This window comes from Adiantum capillus-veneris, chromosome 12 (assembly GCF_014529385.1).
Source record: "Adiantum capillus-veneris isolate H3 chromosome 12, ASM1452938v2, whole genome shotgun sequence".
Lineage (NCBI taxonomy): Eukaryota > Viridiplantae > Streptophyta > Polypodiopsida > Polypodiales > Pteridaceae > Adiantum > Adiantum capillus-veneris.
Genome location: NC_140942.1, coordinates 46819770 through 46842978, shown reverse-complemented (window position 1 = coordinate 46842978; position 23209 = coordinate 46819770). Strand labels below are relative to the sequence as shown.

The 23209-nt window shown below is 47.0% G+C and overlaps 1 protein-coding gene across 3 annotated transcripts in view; it reads right to left on the bottom strand.

The window, feature by feature from the left end:
- Nucleotides 1-23209, bottom strand: part of SEC8 (subunit of exocyst complex 8) — a 148198-nt gene that overhangs the window by 42102 nt on the left and 82887 nt on the right. Inside the window, exons 15-26 of one of the 3 annotated variants that reach the window (XR_015189802.1) lie at nucleotides 20971-21071; nucleotides 20681-20793; nucleotides 20251-20358; nucleotides 19903-20109; nucleotides 19733-19818; nucleotides 19363-19552; nucleotides 19148-19225; nucleotides 18957-19058; nucleotides 18796-18870; nucleotides 18390-18485; nucleotides 18246-18295; nucleotides 17743-17893 (exon numbers count right to left, since the gene is read on the bottom strand). Coding sequence is in view for 2 of the 3 variants with exons in the window: in XM_086525135.1 (XP_086381261.1) it covers nucleotides 18246-18295; nucleotides 18390-18485; nucleotides 18796-18870; nucleotides 18957-19058; nucleotides 19148-19225; nucleotides 19363-19552; nucleotides 19733-19818; nucleotides 19903-20109; nucleotides 20251-20358; nucleotides 20681-20793; nucleotides 20971-21071 (1206 nt within the window). In the remaining variant the exon portion in view is untranslated. The remainder of the gene's footprint in view (nucleotides 1-17742; nucleotides 17894-18245; nucleotides 18296-18389; nucleotides 18486-18795; nucleotides 18871-18956; nucleotides 19059-19147; nucleotides 19226-19362; nucleotides 19553-19732; nucleotides 19819-19902; nucleotides 20110-20250; nucleotides 20359-20680; nucleotides 20794-20970; nucleotides 21072-23209) is intronic. The other 2 variants (XM_086525136.1, XM_086525135.1) reach the window with 2 other exon arrangements.

The window sequence follows — 23209 nt, the reverse complement described above, 5'->3', positions numbered from 1 at the left end:
GCTTCAAGGCATTTAGCTACAAGGCATAAGAGGGGTGCAGAGCATGTGTCAGGACATCTCAGAGGCAGTACCAGCTGAGTGGCTCACACCTCTCGAGTCAGCAGCACCCAAATGGATGGGGGCCTTCACGCGACTGGAGGTTCTCATCTCAGTTCGGGATTGCTCAGAGATTATAACCTCCCTGTTTTTCGAGCTACAAGATGAGGGACGCTTACACCGAGTTGCAGTAGAGGCCCCACAGGTGGTAGAGTGCTGTTTTCAGAGGATCCACGTGGTGGGCATCTGTGGGAGGACTTGTGTCATAGATCCTGACCCAACAGCTCTTGAGACTGGCCACTGGAGACTGTGGGCTTGGGTGAGCTGTCCACTGGCACGAGTACAATGGGATCCTGAAGAGTGGCTTTGGAGGGACCCTTTCTCCTCAACAGACCATCCAGGTGTCTCTTTCTTTCAGTACATTGTTCGACTGGGACGTCACATACTAGCAGCGCAGAGAGGCTCGTTCTGTTGCAGCACCTCATTGGCAGGAGGAGGGTCTCACAACTGAGTTCTTAGCAGCTTTTTGGGAGAGGTTGTGGGACTCCAGACAATTGAGGCGAGTCACTTTGTTCCAGTGGCTGGTTGCACATCGAGCTACAGCAGTTGGGAGCTCGCTTGTACATAGTGGTCTCTCGGCCGCATGTGCAGCTTGTGACCATCTTGTGGAGAGTCAGCGTCACTGTCTTTGGACTGTCCTTTGGCACAACAGGTGTGGCTTCGTGTTTTTCGGCTGATGCTAGCTCTTTCCACAGCTCGGCAGTACACTTGGAGCGGAGCTGCTTGGTCCACTCTCACGGGCCCGGCACTTCAGTTTGAGCTATCCTCCACCAGCATGATGATAATGATGCAGGGGGGTCCACCTACACTCAAGCCTGCTATAGAGCTTCCTCCACAGGAGTGGTGCAGTGAGAGAGAGGAGTGTTGGGAGCGCATTAGCGGCCTGATACTCTGGTTCATCTAGCGGGCCTGTTGCTTCCGCATCTTCGAGGCTCGCCTTATACCACCAACAGAGACTGTTCGGGATCTTTGGCTAGAGCTGATCCATACTCTCAGAGGACAATTCGAGAGACTCCAAGCAGCTCCGACCGCATGCGGGAGTGTAGAGAGGCTTTCCTTCGACTGGCGTCCTGGGCCTTTTTCCACCATGGTCCAGGGTGTGCTCAGATGGCACTACCGTCCACCTGTGTGGCTTTTCCCTCCTCCCATCTCTTGATTTAGCCTCACTGTATATATATTGTTTTTTCATTGGGAGAGTCTCCCCATCATGATTGTTGTAGCCCTCTCTTGTAGAGGTGGTTGTAGCCTTATGGGCAATTTCATTAACTAATAGAAGGATCTTTTTCTCGGAAAAAAAAAGGTACAATAGAGCTAACAACACTAGAAAATCTAGCATTAAAAGAGCGGAGGGAAAGCTCATGAAGGTGAGTTGCGCCAAACAAAAGGTCATGGAGGGAGGGGGGGGGGGGGGGGGGGGGGGAGAGAGAGAGAGAGAGAGGAGGGAATGAAGTAATTCAAAAGTGAAGAAACAGTTGTTTGCCGCCAAGTCACTTGAATGAGAACAAACTTTGAGGTGTACCACAAAGGAAATAGTGTGAAAAGGATATCTTTTTTAATATCTAGAGATATGTACCTAGATACGCTTTAACCCCATAGATACGCTTTCAATGCTCAAAACGGCCAAATTTGGAGCCGTTTTAACCGTCAATGGATCCGCCAATTAGCAAGTTAGCCAATTTCTTACACAGCCCTTTTTCAGTCGTTTTTGGCCCGAGAGAGAAATAAAATGAAATGAAATGTTATATTAACGTCTTCAAAAGGCAAAAGTGACCTATGAGACCAGAAAGTTACAATGTGGTGGATCTGATACAAAGTTAGAGTCAGAGTAAGAAGATGACAAAAATGAAATGACAAATGTCACAATAAAATACTATGGAATCCTAAACTACTAGGTGTGAACTGAGCAGCTAGCTGGGATAGCTAGATCACAAGAGATCCAGCATCGGTCGCTGGTAGATCTCATCAATCTCCTCCATGGTCAGCAGTCTGACCGGGCGTTGTGCATGTCGAGCCAAAGTGATCCGAATCCTCTGATGCAGCCTCCACCGATGCTGTGTAGTCCTCCGCAGTCGTGGGCATCTGGATCTCCCCAGCTCAGTCCCTCGGCCGATCAGTGTGCCTCTGGTGTGAGACGACGAGCTCTGCTGTGGTAGTAACTCCTTCCGGTGTCCAGTGGCAACTCTAAAGAGATCTGTGATCTGTCTCTAAGACTGGCTAGCCTCTCCTCTCATCAGGCTCTCTCTGTGTCTGTGTAGCTCGAGCAAAAACAAACCCAAGCATCTCTGATCCTCGTACTGCATGACTCTGGAGAATGGTCCAAAGCCCTCTCTGAACAAGCAATGGAAGCGGCCTTGTATCTCGTAATAGACGAGGCAGTGGCATGTGTAGTGCAACTCTCTCAGGCTCAATGTCACACAGGGGGCATGTCTTGGCCTCTACTGGTACTGCGCTGTATCTCCCAGTCTTGATCTGCAGGCTGGTGTGAAGATGTGCGTATTTGGCCGATAGCACATCGTATCCCATGAGACAAGTGGGTGTCCATGTATCTGGGCCTCGTCACAAAACCATCAACCGTAAGCTGGAGGAGATGCTCTCTGTAGAAAGCCATCTTCGTGCCCAGCTCCTGTGCTGGCTGTATCCATGTCCTCCTGGTGTCTAGCTGAGTCAAGTCTTGGCGGATGAGCCTGGTGATCTCGAACTGTGTAAGAGTCAGAGAGGGTGTATCCAGTGGGTACTAGAAGGGAGGCAATCTGTTTGTGCTCAACCCATGCGCCTGAAACCATGATGTCATCTCCCCATACCAGCATGCTGTATCTCCCTGCATGGCTAACTGTCGAGAGGACTCAAGTGCAAGGCGGGCATATCTGTCTCTGGGAAGTTCCCACATGCGGTGTATGAAGGAGACAGATCTGGTGAGCGGCTCAACCACTAGTGGGGGGGCAGCTAGCTCTGCTCGAACAATAGCACGTGGTACTAAGGCCTTGGTTGTAATGGGCCGCGAGATCATAGAGACCAGAGGCTTCTCCATGTCCCCCCATCCATCACTGCGGCCTGTCCTCCTGTGAGAGATAGACACTCACACACACAAAGAGAGAGAGAGAGAGAGAGAGAGAGAGAGAGAGAGAGAGAGAGAGAGAGAGAGAGAGAGAGAGAGAGAGAGAGAGAGAGAGAGAAGAAGAAGAACAGAATTTTAACGTCGTAGGAAACTATCCCAAGAGACCTTAAAGATCTATGTGACGCGAAGAGTTGAACTCAAGACCTGTCATTCAAGAGGGAAATGGCATAACCAATGTACCACGAGAGAGAGAGAGAGAGAGAGAGAGAGAGAGAGAGAGAGAGAGAGAGAGAGAGAGATGAAATGAAATGAAATGTTATATTAACGTCTTCATAAGGCCAAAGTCACCTATGAGACTAGAAAGTTACAATGTGGTAGATCTGATACAAAGTTGAAGTAACAAGATGACAAAATGACAAAATAAAATACTATGGAATCCTAAACTGCTAGGTGTGAACTAAGCAGCTAAACAACTTGCTGGGATAGCTAGATCACGGGAGATCAAGCATCGGTCGCTGGCGGATCTCATCAATCTCTTCCATGGTCAGTAGTCTGACCGGGCGTCATGCATGTCGAGCCAAAGTGATCCGAATCCTCTGATGTAGCCTCCGTCGATGCTGTGTAGTCCTCCGCAGTCCTGGGCGTCTGGATCTCCCTAGCTCAGTCGCTTGGTCAATCAGTATGCCTCTAGTGTAAAGCGACGAGCTCTGCTGTGGTAGTAACTCCTCCGGGTGTCCATTGGCTAGCCTCTCGTCTCATTAGGCTCTCTCTCTGTCTGCACAGCTCGAGCAAAAACAAACCCAGGCATCTCTGATCCTCGTACCGCATGACTCTAAGAATGGTCCAAACCCCTCTCTAAACAAGCAATGGAAGTGGCCTCGTATCTCATAGTAGACGGGGCAGTGGCATGTGTAGTGCAACTCTGTCTCAGGCTCCATGTCACACAGGGGGCATGTCCTAGCCTCTGTTGGTACTCCGATGTATCTCCCAGTCTCGATCCGTAGCTGGTGTGCAGATGTGCGTATCTCGCCAATAGCACATCGTATCCCATGAGACAAGTGGGTGTCCATGTATCTGGGCCTCGTCACAAAACCATCCTCCGTAAGCTGGAGGAGATGCTCTCTGAAGAAAGCCATCTTCGTGCCCAGCTCCTGTGCTAGGTGTATCCATGTCCTCTTGGTGTCTAGCTGAGTCAAGTCCTGGCGAATGAGCCTAGTGATCCCGGACTGTGTAAGAGTCAGAGAGGGCGCATCCAGTGAGTACTGGAAGGGACGCAATCAGTCTATGCTGAACCCATGCGCCTGAAACCATGATGTCATCTCCCCATACCAGCATGCTGTATCTCCCAGCATGGCTAACTGTCGAGACGACTCAAGTGCAAGGCGTGCATATCTGTCTCTGGGAAGTTCCCACATGCGGTGTATGAAGGAGAAAGATCTGGTGAGCGCCTCAACCACTAGTGGGGGGGCAGCTAGCTCTGCTCGTACAATAGCACGTGGTACTGAAGCCTTGGCTCTAATGAGCCGCGAGATCATAGAGACCAGAGCCTTCTCCATGTCCCCCCATCCATCACTGCGGCTTGTCCTCCCGTGATGATCCAGTGAAGGTCCCCAAATCTCAGCTTCATAAAGCAATGCAGAAGCCACGAAAGTGTCAAAGAGCCAGAGCTTCGTCCGAGGCTCCTGAAACTGAACCTGTGAACACATCCTTTCCAATCTAACCGATGGTGCATGGGCTCTGGTCAATCTAGTCTCTGCTGCCCTCCTCAATGAAAATGCTGGCCCACTAAAAACCACTCCAAGGTAAGTGTAAGCATCTGTATACTCCACCTTCCCCTGGCCGTATGTGAATGCGGGCGCTGACCTCCTGATCCACTGTGTGGTGGTATTAAATACCATGACCTTGGTTTTACCAAGGTTGATGGACAAACCACTTTCCTGGGCAAACCTATGCAAAGCATCTAAGTGACATTGCATCCCCTCTGGAGAGTCCGCAATCACACAATATCATCGGCATATAACAATAGTGGAATCCATGTCCCTGCCAGCTGTGCACCTCTATCACCATCTCTCTCAATGTAGTCAGAAACCTCATCCACATACATACCAAATAGAGTAGGAGAGAGTGGGCAGCCCTGCTTCACCCTAATAGTGGAGTAAACCGGTGTGGATAGACCCTCTGGGGTGCGTACATGCCCCACCACTGACCTGTATAATGCCATGACCCCCCAAATGAGCTCTGTGGGTACTCCCATCTGCTGTAATCTGTGCATTAATCTAGCTCTGGGCACTGTGTCAAATGCTTTGCGGAAATCCACAAAGCTACAATAGATCCGTCTCCCACGTGAGCTGCCCTCCTCAATGATGGCTCTGAGTGTCAAGATATGGTCAAGAGTAGAAAAACCCCTCCTGAAACCTGCCTACCCAACTGCGTATCCCCTCCCTCTCTGCCCATCTGCTCAGCTGTTGCTCAAGAATAGATGCGTACAACCGTGCCAATGTGTGTCCAATCATGATAGTGCGATAGTTCCCAGGCTCCACAGGGTCTCCTGACTTGAAGATAGGTACAACAATAGATAGGCTCCGAGTATCAGGCAAGCCCTCACACATGGCACGGTCAAACATAACTGCTAGAAGCTCTGCTAGTAAATCTCTGGCATGAATGAATTGCTCAGCCACTAAGCCATCATGATCATATGCTCTCCCAGTCCTCATCCTGTCAATGGCCTTCCTCACCATCTCAACGGTGAAAAAAGCACATGTGTGTGGGAATGGATCGGGGGGGTCGGGAAAGGGGGGCTGCTCAGGAACTGTGTAAAGAGATGATGCATATTGGCCCAAGGCCTCTGTAGAAGTGATGGCCGGGGGGGGGAGCTCATGAAAGAGCCGCCGTGCCTCACGTGAGTCCTGACTCAAGAATAGGTCATATAGATCCTGCACTAGGCAAGCCACAAATGCCCTTTTCTTCCGCCGCACTAGGCATCAGAAGTCAATCTGTGACTGATGTCCCCCAAAAGCACCTCCTTCTGAAGTCTAGCTCTAGTGTCCCGCCATTCCACATCATACCAACTGTTCTGAGGCATGCTCCCCGAACGGCGTCTCTGCTCAGGCTGGGTATGTGGGTATGCCTCTGTTGCTGCATCATGTAGTGTTCGTGTCAGTATAGTAGTAAGCTCCTCTAGAGGTCGCCCTGGCTCTTCCGTGCACAGGCGTCTGTAGATCCCATCTATGTATACAGAGTCCGTCTCCCGCGTGAAGGTGTAGCGAGTAGGGGCTGCTACCCGTAGCCTGTGTGCTACACTAAATTGAAAAGAGATGGTCAACGACACAAGAGCATGGTCCACTGCCACACCAACAGGTCTGGGTCCAACCGTGAGATCCTGCATACTGGAGATGAGGCTCGGCTGTGCCATGACATAATCCACTGTGCTGGCTCCATGTCTGTGTGGAAAGCATGTAAAACCCCCCCGCAGCGGGAAATCTCTGTAGGCCATTCAAGATGGCCGATCCATGTGCAGTCCCCATGTCTATCAAGTGTCGTCCCTCCATACTCAGTGTGTTCTCCATCCTGTGATAGTTTGGATAGGCCCGTCTCTGCAACATCCAACTCTCTCAGCATCTCCTCTGAAGTATCATAAAATACTGTCTGATGATGGGCAGTCCTAGCATTGAAATCTCCTACAATGATGATGTCACCATCTCTAGAGAACTCCCATATGTCATCATCCAAAATAGAGAAGGGGGACTGTCCTCTGGGTAGTGCATAAACTGACGTACTCAGGGGAAAGTAGCAAATAGCAATGTAAAGATATCTGCCTGTCTCTGCTCTCAATCTCAACCACATGTACCTAGCTTGCTCATCCCTGCGAGCTATATGTATCAATGGTTGCAGCTCCCCCCTGAATAACACTGCCACTCCTCTTGAGCCCCGCCCTCTGTGCTCTGATCGTGTCTCCTGTATACAGGCTGTCTCCCATCTATATCCACTAATGTGAGGCATAGATTGCCGCGGGCTTGATGTGTCTCAGAGTAGAAGACAATGTCTCTTCCCGTAAAACCATCCTCAAAAGCATCCACATCGAGGCGCATAGATCCATTACAATTCCAGGTGGCATTTTGAGTGTGGTCCCATAGGTCTCGCACCGTCATGTGGAGCGCCGCTCTACAATCACCACCTGGCCATCTCTGTAGAAGGCCGTCTTTCCCTTCTTCCTGTCCGCTTGAATCTCTGGCATTACCTCTTGAGAGAGAGTGAGCTGTGTGAGAGTGAGGTCATCTCCAAGGAATATGCCTATTTTCTTTAGTGTAGGGCGCTTCTTCAAGAAGTCCTTTGCCTCCATGGATGGGAAACGGATGATTAAAGCTCTCCCTAGAGAGAGAGAGAGAGAGAGAGAGAGAGAGAGAGAGAGAGAGAGAGAGAGAGAGAGAGAGATGAAATGAAATGAAATATTAACGTCTTCTAGAGGTCGAAGTTGGCCTATGTCCCGAGCTGGCACAGCTCCCAAAACCAATCGTATGTTGGCTCAATGCACCAAATCTCGGCTCTCTCCTCTCAGAAAAAGCCAATCCCACATAATTTCGTTTTCCTTCCCTTTCCCTTTGTTCCCCCCCCCCCCCCCCGCGCGAAGGTCGTTCTCTTTGAAAACCCTACACCCCATATATTCCTCCTCTTAAAAATCCATGATCCTTGCCACCTTTTCTAGCCTCCTCCTTCTAAACTCCATTACACCCCCTAAACCCTCCATTACTTTTTTGGTACACTCTTTATTAGCCTCCCTTTTTGTACATCCCCTGCAAGCTCCCCCTCTTTATTGAGTACTTGCTAAAGGAATTAGGGAGTAACTCTCCTTCAATTGGCACCATCCTACTTCAACTACAGGGCTCTGTACAGATTTTTGAACCATGCCCCCCCTATTTATACTCCCCCCTGCTACCTAAGTTTTACACCACTAATGAGCTAATTCAAGCGAAACGCGTTTGGTGTAAAACTTGTGTTGTTTTGATTCTCCTTCCCCCCCCCCCCAACCCAACCCAACCCTCCCCACCCTTCTTTTCTCTATCTTCGCAAGACTCGCTCGCTATGATTTTCTTTTTCTTGTTTTTAAATAAGTTTGCTATAGAGGATTTTTTTCTTGGATCTCTCTATGATGATCAGCGTAGCACTTGCTTCTTCTACCTCTCTCCTCTATGTTAAAGCCCCCCCCCCCCCCCCCCCCCCCCTCCTTTTCCTTGCGGGAACGCTCTTTAATCTTAGTACTCAAGCCTTCCAATTAAACCTCTCTTCAAACTTATTTACTTTGGACGGCTCTGACTCTGTTTTTACTCTCCTTATCTTGCCAACGTTCAAATACAACAGTGCCTCGAATCCCTCCCACCTGCGCTCGTTAAACCTCTTCGGCCGGCTCTCCTTACCTTCCATAGCCATAGCCACTTGCTACGAGAGCTCTTTTGAATACTTCGCACCATCGCTTCTCTGCGCACCCGCTCGAGCTCCATCCTCCATCCTACCTACCTGGTTCGCCACCCCTCACCATCTCCTCAGCTCCTCTCAGCCCGACTCCACTCACCTTTACAGCTAGACCTTTATCTTCCCCCCGCCTTCCCCATAGCTTCTGCTCATTTGCGTTCCTCACCTTTCACAACCGGCCTCTGTTTCGGGCTTTCTTCTCCTGCAAACTCACACTTATCTTCTGCACGCACTCGTCTACTGCTCACTCAGCGCACACCTGTCTCTGCTCGCTCTTCGCCTTCAGCCGTCTTCGGATTCAGCCTCAGCGCAGGCAGCAGGAAAGCACACAGTATTCAGTGATACTGCGCCTTGAAATCGGGGGTTACATCCTCTTTGGCACCGTCTCGGCATCACAACACTTACTTTGTATCCTATTCTGCAACGCCTCGACACTGCAACATAGGAGGCCACATCATCTTCGGCTACATATTCTCCGACACTGCCTCGACTTCACAGCAGAAGTGACGCTGGGATTTCATGAACAGGCCCCTCTAGACAAAGGTCATCTCCTCAGCGTCCCTCATTATCTCGGCTTCCATGCCAGGGTACAGCCCACCTCCTACCACAGCTAGTTTGACTCTTGATGCAGCTACGGTGGCACCCTTATAGTCCACAGCCGGGCTATCTCTTGTCACTTCTACAGTATCTGGAGCTGCAGGCCCTCATAAGCTGTAAGCGCACTATAGCTGCAGACGATCCCTTGCGTTCTACAGCAGCGTGGATCATACTACGAGTCACCAAGTTGCTCCACGGTGACAAAGCAAGCCCTCAGGCGACACGACTGCTGCAGCAACTGATCGTTGGTTTCATGCAGTAGCTGCCGTTCTCACACGAGCTACCGATTGATGCAATAGCTGGCGTGGGTCTTCTCACACGGACTGCAACCTGCCGCGGTTCTTCTCGCACGGGCTGCAACCTGCTGCAGTAACGGGCAACTGTTATAGTTTGCGGCCGCTATCGTCCCACACGGCGCAGCCGCAACCGGTCGCTATCTTCTCCCACGACTCTGCTGAGGTCTTGTACAGCTGCAATCGGCCGCTGTCTTCTCCCACGACTTTGCTGAGGTCTTACACTGCTCCCCTTCGACACGTGTAATTACTGAGATTTAGCGATATTCACACGGCAGCCCCACAATCGGCAAAAGCACTATTTACTCCGGTTCCCACTCGGAGCCTTTAATCAACCGGATGGAGACCTCTCCCCCTCCCCCACCCTCTCCCACTAATGTAACCGCTATTCCCACCACCATGGGGATAGTGGGAGCTCCCGATACCTCGCCCGCAATTTCCCCCGCCAACCCTCCCAACAACCAATCCTCTTCCTCTTTCCATACCCCTATGGATACCCAAGCTTGTAATACCTCTCCCGGCGGTGCTTGTATGTTTCCCGGTTTTGTATCGGCGGCTAGTCTCATCAACCCACCGTCGTCAACTTTAAACACGCCTTTGCAAGCCTCTACCCTTCCCTTTACACCCTAAAAAAAAACCTTGTTTAGTCCGGAAGAAATTTTGGGGCTTACCGCAAACCTACCTATTGAAGATTTAAACCAACTCTCCATCCCCTCTACCCTCAAGGGCTTCCCCACCACTTCATCTCGATATAACATGGCAAACTCCTCATGCTCTAATTTTGGCGGCATCCTCCCCAATTCCCTCCAAAGCGGTATCCTAGCCAATCCCTCCCTTACTTTCCCCTTCTCCTTCGGATCTCTCTCCGCGAGCGCCTCAAATTTGACCCCTTCGTCTTCTACTATGTCTCTTCCCACTCTTCCCGCCATTAACAAGCCTTTGGAATTCCATAAAATTGTATCCCTCTCTTTGGAAGAGTTCAAAGCCCTTAACCTTAAGCTCAATAAGGCAAAATCCCACCTCTCCCACCTTCAAAACCTTCTTGCCAACCAAAAAGCTCCACATAGTCTTTGCATGAAACCTCCACGTCTTACCTTGGAAGACTCACATACACAAGCGCTCTTAAGCGCTAAGCTAGAAACCCTCAATATCCAATTCCAACTCGATTGCACCAAAGTGTATATCCAAGCACAAACCCTACTTGTAAAGAACCTCCAAAAAAGCTTTGATGACTACCACGACATTGTGGAAGAGCGGCTTTTAGAACTCACCAAAAAGCTTGCTCCCATTTCCTTTCCTAGAGTACCACCTTCGGCTTGGGCTAGCCAACTACTCTTATGGAAGCAATCTTCCATTAATGAGTTTGATGCCCTCTTGCAAAATGAGATCCTTCAAACTCATTTAGCCTCTTCCTTGAACATAGCGGCTCATAATGCTAGAAAGAGGTCCCAAGTCTCTCTCCTAGAGGAGATAGAATCCCTACTTAAGGAAGAAACCGTGGGAGAATTGGTATACCATGAAGTCACTACCCAAATTAACAATCTTCTCTCACCATCAAATAAACCTCCACCAAAGAAGCATGTTAACAAGGCTCCTCATCCCTTTTCCCACAAAAAACTCCCTCCTCCTATAAAGAACTCTAAACATGGCTTCCATAATTCCCCTCCCTTGTCCAAATTCCCCCATAAAGACTTTTCTCATTAACCTTTCAAAAAACCAAAAAACTCTCCCTCTTTATCCTACCCTCACACAAACTCTCCCTCTAGTATCTCTCCCTCTTTTTCCTCTCATCCCTCCCCCCCTCCAAAACACCCTTCTTTCACCACTCCACTCTCCCCCTCCAAAATAAACCTCTCCCCCTCCCTCCCCCCCTCCTCTATTAACCCTTCCCGTTTACCCTCCCTTCTCAAAACACCCAACTATCCTCTTGTATCTCCTTCCCCTAGCTCCTCCCGCACACCTCAAAACAATCCAATTCACCCCAAGTTTAGCCTACCCAAGAGCTCAAAAAACTTGCAGTAGAGGAGGTTGAATTAGGAAAAGAGCACCCTACAAATTGGGTCCACTTGCTCTTCTCCAAACCTCCTCTCTTTTCCCATCTTTGGACCCCTCCTCCTTGTATTTTTCCTCTGCTCACCCTCCCCTCCCCTTTTGGTTAAAAGCGTTCCAAGTATTGGCTTCCTCTCACAAACCCTTACCTCTTCAAAATTCTAGTCTTAAAAAAACTCTCTACCTTTTCACTTGAACACAAAGTCACCAACCTCTCCTCACACAATCTCTCCCAATGCTCCCTCTCCTCTTCCGAAAGAAAGCTTCTTGGGCTTGGTCTCAACTACATTCCCCCCTCCCCTCCACCTCCGCCAAATCTAATCCTAGAAGCATACTCTAACCTTAATAGATCACTTCAACTTAAACTCTTCTTTAAAAACAACCCTCCCTCCTCTCCCCTCTCTTTATCTATCCCCAATCCCTCCTCTCTTTATCTATCCCCAATCCCTCTTGGAATCCCCCCTCTCCTTCTTTATCTCTTAACCTTACCTTCAGGCACATTTTTTCTTTCCTTAAATCCCTTCTCTCTCTTACCCCTACCTTCCACTTCAAACCCTTTTTTGTTTGAAGCCATATCCTCCTTAAAAAATGACGTCAGCATCATAATCAAACCGGCGGATAAGAATCTTGGGCCGGTAATCCTCTCAAGGGCTTGGTATGATAATGAGGCTCTTCGCCAACTTTCAGATCCACTCACCTACTCCCTTATTTCTTCTCCTCCCTTACCTTTTGTCTCTTCCCTCCTCGCTTCCATTGTATCTAGCTACCCCCTTCTCCCATACAACGAACGAATGTTTATCATCTCTTCCTCTCTTGGCAAACTCTTACCTAAACCATGCCCTTTCTTTCTCCTACCCAAAATCCACAAACCCACCCTTGTTGGTCGCCCTATCTGTTCCTACAAAGGGTATATCTTGGAAAATGCTTCAAAATGGCTCCATGCTCAACTCTACCCCATCCTCTTATCTAAAACCCAACACCTCCAAGACTCCACTCCCTTATCTTGGACCTAGCCACCTTTTCTTTTCCTCCCCACATATTTCTTTTCACTTTTGACGTAGAATCCCTATCCAAGCATTCCAATACAAGAGGGTCTTTATGCTCTCAGAAACACCATCCAGGATTTTTTCCCCCTTCCCAAAACCCACTTTATCCTATCCCTAGCCTCCCTTATCCTCAACCATCATTATCTTTCCTTTAAAGGAAAGTGTTGGCACCAAATCAAAGGAACGGCAATGGGCTCGAACTTAGTCTATGCATGCCTCTTTCTTTGCTCCCTAGCAAAAGGCATGAACCTCCTTGCCTCTCCCTCCCTTCTCTACTTTAAAGGATTCGTGGATGATGCTTTTGGGGTTTGGGGTGGCCCTGCTTCTAGCTTGGGGAAAATGCTGCAAAACTATGGACACCCTCCCCAAAAACATATAAAGATCTCTTCCCTCATCTCCCTGCAAGAGGCAGTTATTTTATATATCCACTTCTTCAAAGGAACCTCCTTCGCCACCATGGGATTCTCGATTCCAAATGTCATCAAAAAAGTCTAAACTCCTACAATTATATCCCTTGGCAGTCCTGGCATCCAACGCACCAAAAGATTTCCTTCATTCTCCAAGAAATCAAAAGGTACATCATTCGAGAGAGCTCCCTGGAGGGTTTTATCACTATTCGAAACCTCTTCTTTTCAAGGCTTAGGGCTAAAGGTTACCCTCCCCCTCTCTTGGAAGCATGCTTTCGGTTTATCTCTTACCACTCCAGACCCTCCCTCCTTCAAAGAAACCACACAACCAAACCACCACCCACCATTGTAAAAATTCTTTTCTCACCCCTCACCCGCACTCTTAACCCCTCCCTCTCCATAAACAAACCTCTCTCTAATCTTCTCAAAGCCAATCCCGAGCTGACACACCTCCCAAAACCAATCGTATGTTGGCTCAATGCACCAAATCTTGGCTCTCTCCTCTCAAAAAAACCCAATCCCACATAATTTCCTTTTCCTTCCCTTTCCCTTTCTTCCCCCCCCCCCGCGCGAAGGTCGTTTACACCCCATATATTCCTCCTCTTAAAAATCCATGATCCTTGCCACCTTTTCTAGCCTCCTCCTTCTACACTCCATTACACCCCCTAAACCCTCCAATACTTTTTTGGTACACTCTTTATTAGCCTCCCTTTTTGTACATCCCCTGCAAGCTCCCCCTCTTTATTGAGTACTTGCTAAAGGAATTAGGGAGTAACTCTCCTTCAATTGGCACCATCCTACTTTAACTACATGGCTCTGTACAGATTTTTGAACCATGGCCCCCCTATTTATACTCCCCCCTGCTACCTAAGTTTTACACCACTGATGAGCTAATTCAAGCGAAACGCGTTTGGTGTAAAACTTGTGTTGTTTTGATTCTCCTTCCCCCCAACCTAACCCAACCCAACCCAGCCCTTCCCACCCTTCTTTTCTCTATCTTCGCAAGACTCGCTCGCTATGATTTTCTTTTTCTTGTTTTGAAATAAGTAGAAAAACCCCTCCTGAAACCTGCCTACCCGGCTGCGCGTATCCCCTCTCTCTCTGCCCATCTACTCAGCTGTTGCTCAAGAACAGATACGTACAACCGTGCCAATGTGTGTCCAATCATGATAGTGCGATAGTTCCCAGGCTCCATAGGGTCTCCTGACTTTAAGATAGGTACAATAGTAGATAGGCTCCAAGTATCAGGCAAGCCCTCACACATGGCACGGTTAAACATAACTGCTAGAAGCTCTGCTAGTAAATCTCTGGCATGCATGAATTGCTCAGCCACTAAGCCATCATGATCATATGCTCTCCCAGTCCTCATCCTGTCAATGGCCTTCCTCACCATCTCAACGGGGAAAAAAGCACATGTGTGTGGGCTTGGATCGGGGGGGTCGGGAAGGGGGGGCTGCTCAGGAACTGTGTACAGAGATGATGCATATTGGCCCTAGGCCTCTGTAGAAGTGATGGCGGGAAGGGGGAGGGGGGGGGGGGGGGGGGGGCGGCGCTCATGAAAGAGCTGCCCTGCTTCACGTGAGTCCTGACTCAAGAATAGCTGGTATAGATCCTGCTCTAGGCGAGCCACAAATGCCCTTTGCTTCCGCCGCACTAGGCGTCGGAAGTCAATCTATGACTGCTTGTGAGTGCTGTCCCCAAAAGCACCTCCTTCTAAAGTCTAGCTCTAGTGTCCCGGCATTCCTCATCATACCAATTTTTCTGACGCATGCTCCCCAAACGGTGTCTTTGCTCAGGCTGGGTATGTGGGTATGCCTCTGTTGCTGCATCATGTAGTGTTCGTGTCAGTATAGTAGTAAGCTCCTCTAGAGGTCGCCCTGGCTCCTCCGTGCACAGGCATCTGTAGATCCCATCTACGTATACAGAGTCCGTCTCCCGCGTGAAGGTGTAGCGAGTAGGGGCTGCTACCCGTAGCCTGTGCGCTACACTAAATTGAAAAGAGATGGTCAACGACACAAGAGCATGGTCCACTGCCACACCAACAGGTCTGGGTCCAACCGTGAGATCCTGCATACTAGAGATGAGGCTCGGCTGTGCCATGACATAATCCACTGTGCTGGCTCCATGTCTGTGTGGAAAGCATGTAAAACCCACCGTAGCGGAAAATCTCTGTAGGCCATTCAAGATGGCCGATCCATGTGCAGTCCCCATGTCTATCAAGTGTCGTCCATACTCAGTGTGTTCTCCATCCTGTGATAGTTTGGATAGGCCCGTCTCTGCAACATCCAACTCTCTCAGCATCTCCTCTGAAGTATCATAAAATACTGTCTGATGATGGGCAGTCCTAGCATTGAAATCTCCTAGAATGATGATGTCACCATCTCTAGAGAACTCCCATATGTCATCATCCAAAATAGAGAAGGGGGACTGTCGTCTGGGTAGTGCATAAACTGACGTACTCAGGGGAAAGTAGCAAATAGCAATGTAAAGATATCTGCCTGTCTCTGCTCTCAATCTCACCCACATGTACCTAGCTTGCTCATCCCTGCGGGCTATATGTATCAATGGTTGCAGCTCCCCCCTGAATAACACTGCCACTCCTCCTCAGCCCCGCCCTCTGTGCTCTGATCGTGTCTCCTGTCTACAGGGTGTCTCCCATCTATATCCACTAATGTGAGGCATAGATTGCCCCGGGCTTGATGTATCTCAGAGTAGAAGACGATGTCTCTTCCCGTAAAACCATCCTCAAAAGCACCCACATCAAGGCGCATAGATCCATTACAATTCCAGGTTGCAACTTTGAGTGTGGTCCCATAGGTCTCGCACCGTCATGTGGAGCACCGCTCTACAATCACCACCCGACCATCTCTGTAGAAGGCCGTCTTTCCCTTCTTCCTTTCCGCTTGAATCTCTGGCATTACCTCTCTCCAGAGAGTGAGCTGTGTGAGAGTGACAAGGAATATGCCTGTTTTCTTTAGTGTAGGGCGCTTCTTCAAGAAGTCCTTCTTTGCCTCCATGGATGGGAAACGGATGATTAAAGCTCTCCCTAGAGAGATAAATGAAATGAAATTAAATGTTATATTAACGTCTTCAAAAGGCCATAATGACCTATGAGACTCGAAAGTTACAAAGTGGTGGATCTGATACGAAGTCAGAGTAACAAAATAACCTAACAACAATACATAACAAAGATATATACTATGGGGTCCTAAGTGGGTCGATGTGAGCCAAGCAAAAAATGGGCTGCTTGTTGGGATAGGTGAATCACAAGAGATCTATCATCGGTCATTGGCGAATCTCATCAATTTCCTCCATGGTTAGTAGTCTGACCGGGCGTCGTAAGTGTGTGATCCGTCTTTGAGACTGGCTAGCCTCTCCATTCATCAGGCTATCTCTGTGTCTGCGTAGCTCGAGCAAGAACAAACCCAGACATCTCTGATCTTCGTATCCCATGACTCTTGAGAGTGGTCCAAAACCCTCTCTGAACAAGCAATGGAATCGACCTCGTATCTCGTAGTAGACGGGGCAGCAGCATGTATAGTGTAGCTCTGTCTCAGGTTCCATGTTACACAAGGGGCATGTCCTGTCTTCTGCTGGTACTCCGCTGTATCTCCCAGTTTCAATCCGCAACTGGTGAGAGGATGTGCGTAACTGGCCAATAGCACATCGTATCCCATGAGACAAGTGGGTATCCATGTATTTGGGTCTCGTCACAAAACCATCTTCCGTAAGCTGGAGAAGGTGGTCTCTGTAGAAAGCCATCTTGGTGCCCAATTCCTGTGCTGGTTGTATCCATGTCCTCTTGGTGTCTAGCTGGGTCAGGTCTTGGCGGATGAGCTTGGTGATCTCTGACTGTGTAAGAGTGAGAGATGGTGCATCCATTGAGTAATGGAATGGTGGCAGCCTGTCGATGTTGAACCCATGTGCTTGAAACCATGATGTCATCTCCCCATACCAGCATGTTGTATCTCCTTGTATGACTAACTGTCGAGAGGATTCAAGTGCTATGCGAGCATATCTGTTTCTAGGAAGTTCCCATGTGCGGCTTATGAAGGAGACTGATCTGGTGAGCGCCTCCACCACCAGTGGGGGGGCGGCTAGCTCTGCTCGGATAATGGCTCGTGGTACTGATGCCTTGGCTCTAATGAGCCGCGAGATCATAGAGACGAGAGGTTTCTCCATGTTCCCCCATCCATCTGTGCGACCCGGCCTCCCGTGGTAATCCAGTGAAGGTCCCCATATCTCGATTCCATAGAGCAATGTTGAAGCCACCAAGGTGTCAAAGAGCCAGAGCTTCGTCCGGGGTTCCTGAAACTGAACCTGCGAACACATCCTTTCCAATCTACCCAATGCTACGTGGGCTCTAGTAAGTCTGGTCTCAGCTGCTCTTCTGAGTGAGAATGCAGGTCCGCTAAAAACCACTCCAAGGTAAGTGTAAGCATCTGTGTACTCCACAGTCTCCTGGCCGTATGTGAATGTAGGTGCTGACCTCCTGATCCACTGTGGGGTGGTATTAAACACCATAACCTTGGTTTTACCCAGGTTGACAGACAAACCACTTTCGTGGGCAAACGTATGCAAAGCATCCAATTGACGTTGCATTCCCTCTGGGGATTCGGAGATCAACACTATGTCATCAGCATATAACAAAAGTGGAATCCATGTCCCTGCCAACTGAGCACCTTTATCTCCATCGGTGTCAATGTAGTCAGAAATCTCATCCACATACATACCGAAAAGAGTAGGAGAGAGCGGGCAGCCCTGCTTCACCCCAATAGTGGAGTGAACCGGTGTAGAAAGTCCCTCCGGGGTGCGTACATGCCCTACTACTGATCTGTACAATGCCATGGTCCCCCAAATGAGTTCAGTGGGTACTCCCATTTCCTGTGAGAGAGAGAGAGAGAAATGAAATGTTATATTAACGTCTTCAAAAGGCCATAGTGACGTATGAGACCAGAAAGTTACAAGGTGGTGGATCTGATACAAAGTCAGAGTAACAAAATAACCTAATCAGCAGTACAAAACAAAGATATATATTATGGGATTCTAGAGAGAGAGAGAGAGAGAGAGAGAGAGATGAAATGAAATGAAATGAAATATTAACGTCTTCTAGAGGTCGAAGTTGGGCTATGAAACGGAACGGTGTATATTTATGCTAGAGACAGAAAAAGGATTTTTTTTGTTTGGGGGGGGGGGGGGGGGGGGGGGGGGGGGGGGGGGGGGGGGAAGAGCGTACTCTGAAAAGCTGTATTGTGCAGGATTCTCTGACACATAAGCGCTCAATGCCTGGAGATAAACAACGCTGGGATTAATGTCAAAGTTGGCTGAAACAAATGATAAAGGTGATGAAAGCAAACTGAAAAAAAGGAAGCAAACTCACCTCAAATGGTAGGTTCAATAATTCATAATATGTTCGAACCCTTTCCAATCGCTGGCGCACAGCATTCCCATCACTTGAAGATAAGGCGGAAAGGGCCTGGTCAACTTCAGGGCATTAGTGTTCTGATGATCCTTCTTGCCAGTATTTTGTATCAAAACAACAGAATAGCAAAAATTCACTGCGCTATGTTGACAACATCTCAACAAATCCCCTCCCTCCCTGTCCGCCCCCACCCACCCTGCCCCAAATTTGCATTGTACCAAATTTTGCAATTAGTTGCACCAAGCTAGGTAGCTTTAGAGGCATATTAGAAGCCATGACACAAAAGTAACTCATCAATGAAGGCACACAGCCTTATTTAACAGGACCTTATTTTAGTGCCCCCAAGTAGCTCATGGGTAATTACCTGCTCTATGCCAATGCAATTTTGGCATACTTGACGGATGCCAAATACGTTAATCATTCCCAGATCATTAAGTACCTGAAAACCAAATAGATAAAGTCTTATTTTAGGACCTTATTTTCCACAGAACACGTAGGAGCCGCTTGAACGAGCTTGCAGCTCACCTTGATGAAATAAGTAGACAAGACACCACAGATGCCTCCAAAAATGTACTTTCTTTTGTGTGCAGGAACATAAGGCATGACCTCCTCATCCAACCTTGTAATCTGACAAGTGCATAAAACTGAAATTAAACTTCTCTGTTATAGAAATGTTAAAAGAGTATACACACCCTTATTCAAGCCTCAATATTGACCTGCATTGTGAGAGAAAGCACGAAATCCTCAGGCTCCTCAGCATCTTGGTCAATTGCATAGTTTCGTTCAGTCATGCACTGCGATATCACATCAACGTACATTTATATTAATGAATAACCACCATATGTTATACTGAAGTGATACCCTGGTCCTTTCATTTATTGGTTTGCATGGGGAAAACTCAGTCCACAGAAAAAAGCCTTCTTTTGAAAACCTGAGTGTGATATAATGCTGTCAGCTGCATCTCAACCCGGAGAGTCCGTAGGCACTCAGCACTTAGAGCTTGGTACTTGTCTGCAAGAACATTAAGACTGGTGGTAAGGGCACTACTGGTGCGACGATGATGATACAGGTGTTGGGAATCCTTTCTGCCAGGATAGGATGCAACTGTGTTTTGACCCAACCTGAAAAAACGGAAAAGAAGAATATTGAGCATTACTCGTGGGAGACAGAAGCACCCTTCACACAAAACAGGGGAATGGGAAAGGCATAGGTAAGCAGCTATCCTTGAACCTAAACCTTCCTTGCCAATGTCTAACCATACAAGGAAAAGATCAAAGCTGAAAGCAGAAACTAAAGGTTACTTTTCAATAGCCTCTGCAACGTAATCCAAAGAGTCACTTAAAGCTGCCAGTAACACAAGCTTATTGCAATCCACAATCAACTGTTCCTGTCAACACATACGACGTTAACTCTCAATCAAAAGGATCCTGAGGAATCTCCAATAGATGCCTTACATTGTAAAATGTGTTACCTGCTTAACAGGTCTGTAACTCATTAGAAGATTGTTTATCTCCAGTTCCACTTCAAGACCTTCAGAATCCAGATTGTCTTCTTCCAAAAGCTTGCCAACTTCTCCAGCATGCAAAGCATCCAAAAGTATGCTGTCTGGCTCTTGCCGCATCAGATTTTCAAAATCTGGCCTCCCAACAATACTGGAGCTAAGACTGCCTAAAACTGCCTGGCAATCAATAAATGCAACACTTGGCTCCTTCCTTTTGAAAAATACATGGCAATATATAAAGACATTTATCTTCAAGAACTTTTAAAGCTTGAAACGAAAAGGACAGTAAGGTGACTGACAAAGAAAGCAGCAATACACCTCAGTATATGAAGCACGACAACGTTCCAATGTCCTTTCCAACAGAGCTTGTGCAACCTCAACAAAATCACCGGCATACTTTGGCATTGGGTGTGCCCAACTAACAACCTGTGAAAAAAAAAGACATTATCCATAACAAAAATTACTCTTCTTCATTTGTGATGCTGACTGGATAGCATTATGGTCCACTAAGCCTAACTGTCGTTGCTACCTACTTTTGCTCAGAGTGGGGGGCACTGAGGTCTTGCCCATGTAGGTCATCTCAAAAAAAAAAAGAAATTGATTGTGTTTGGCTGCCCTTGATGCAACTCATACAGCTTGAGAATATATGACAGTGTGCATTTTGACGGGTGAAGGGCACCACTCTCATGATGGAAGAAAGAGGTCTCTAGTTAAATTTGCAGTGCATCAAGCTTACGACAAAGGTTACCTCATTGGCCAGTTGAGTTGCTGCTAAAGGACCTTGAAGAACAGGCCTGCCTTTCCCAGTGGACAGCTCATACAGTCCACCAGCTCGAGATTTTGGACGAAAGGCAGCAGGACCTATGAAAAAACGTGAGAAACTATAAAAAAACCATTTTGCACTGGAAATCTTGAAACTTGAGATCAGTAACTACAACAATCAATTAATAACAACATTTGAATCAACAACTACAATCATTGTTCACAAAAGAAAATTTCAAGAAAATTGTACAGCCATAAAACTAGAAGACTACTCACTTGCCAAGGCATCTTGTACACGATTTCGATAGTCCACACGAACAGGAGGTAGAAACTGGTCTTTGACAAAATTTTCCACAAAACTTTGAAGCCCATCATTGCTGCAAATGAAAATTCAAGAATCGATTATGCATTCATCAGAAAAACCATGATTCAAAATTAGGAATGTGTTTTCTTTTATACACTTCTTGACAATAAAACTGGACTCCATCCTTAGGTATCAATTAGACTTCAAGTCTTGAGAAAAGCAAAGCCAACAAAGAATAGGAACCATATCCCTCGATGAATCCAGGAAATGTACACAGTATGAACAAATTCTAGACTAATAGTAGTCGGTACTTTGCATGATGCAGTCGAGGGTGGCACTTCCTATCCAATATTTGACAACCAGGAAGATATTAACTAGAACTTATCCTTAAAAATGATCACATAAATTAAAATTGCAGCAAGAGTGAAGTCAACAAAGAAAAGGAATATTTACAAGATGAATCTAGGTAAAGGCCCAATTTCCCTTCAAAGGATAGTGCAAGTGGTAGACTAATAATGTTATCCACAAGACAAAAAGTTTCACTGTACAAAGCGTCGATGAAATACTATGACATCCCCCAAAATGTAGAACTAGGTACAACATCCGCTAATCCTAGTGAAAATCTATGGTAGACCATTTGGAAATTTTTCTTCAATCCTAGTAGTCATGAGTAATTTGCTTATTCTTAGACAATCAGGAAGATATTAACTAGAACTCATCCTTGAAATTGATCACAGAAATTAAAATTGCAACAAGAGTGAAAGAAAAGGAATCATTTACATAGATGAATCTAGTAAAAGGCCCAATTCCCCTTCAAAAAATGGTGCAAAATCTAGACTAATAATGTTATCCACAAGACAAAAAGCTTCATCATACAAAACGTTGATGACATACTATGACATCCCCCAAAATGTAGAACTAGGTACAGCATCCGTTCTATGGTAGCCCATTTGGAAATTTCTCTTAAATCCCAGTAGTCATGAGTAATTTTCTTTTAGGTATGATTAGTTAGCCCAATAATCTTTGATTAGCCATAAGTCCGACCGGCCCAAGATTATTGCCTTAATTATAGGAAAAGGGAGTTGGCTGTCTTGGAGGATTTTCACCACTTTGCAAAGGCCAAATTGGCTCATTAATTTAATCAAGAAAGTGTGCAGTAGGTCAGGGTGCATCCTTCAATCAAATCAATTCTAGGTATTCCTTGCCAGGAATTGCAATTTCACTCGTTTTGTCAGGGCAGCCAGTTCAGAGCTTCATTCTCCAAGCATGGAAGGAATTGGGTCAAACCCTCCACAAGAGACCGGGCCCCTAAGGCTCCAATAACTTGGCCTCGTTGGTGCTCTATGCTGCACACACTTAATCCTGCATGTCTGCCTACCACAGTTTTCTGCAAACAGTTTATATAATCCGTCCTTAATGCTAATTACCTCACTAAACAATGTCACATGATGCATAAGCTCTTGCACTCGAATAAAGACCTTGATGGAGGGCTTTTGTCCCTCCAAGGTGTTAATGAGCACCGGCCAAATCATCAAAAAGATATTCTCAAATTGTATATAGCTCATTCAATCTTTTGAGCCATGTGTTTTCTTTTCTTATAATTAAAGTCAGGATCTATAGGCTGTTGTGACATAGGCAGAAATGCAACACTGTCTGTTGATGTCTGATAGGCGACGATACTTCCGAAATCGCAAACCTTTACCAACTCCCAATGATAGGGCACATGTGCGCACATATACGCACGCAATAATTATCAAACATCTAGAACTTTTTAGGATTATAGTAAATCTAATTATGTAAAATGTATATAAGGCTAACACAATCTGTTGTCTTGTTTATATGGATGCAAGTGAGTCTTATCGTTGCCTAAAGATGTTTAGGTGTGCTGCAGACCTTGAAGATGAAGACCTTGCTCATCTACAGACTCACTTCTTGGCCTAACGTATAGGATAATTGGAATGATTCTTCATTCTGACTAAACTGTACAAAAATGATTCATATACAAAAATGTTTTTGTCCTATTATCTAGAGCCACCTGTTTTTGAATATGGCGTTCTTTTGTCTCTAAGTAATCTATTTAAAACAACAACACACACACAAAAGCTAAACACAAGGTCCTCTCAGGCAATTGGATGGGCCATGACACTACCTCTGGAGTACACTTTGTCTATGATCTTTTAAGTTTTGATATAACTACTTTGTTAGGAAAAG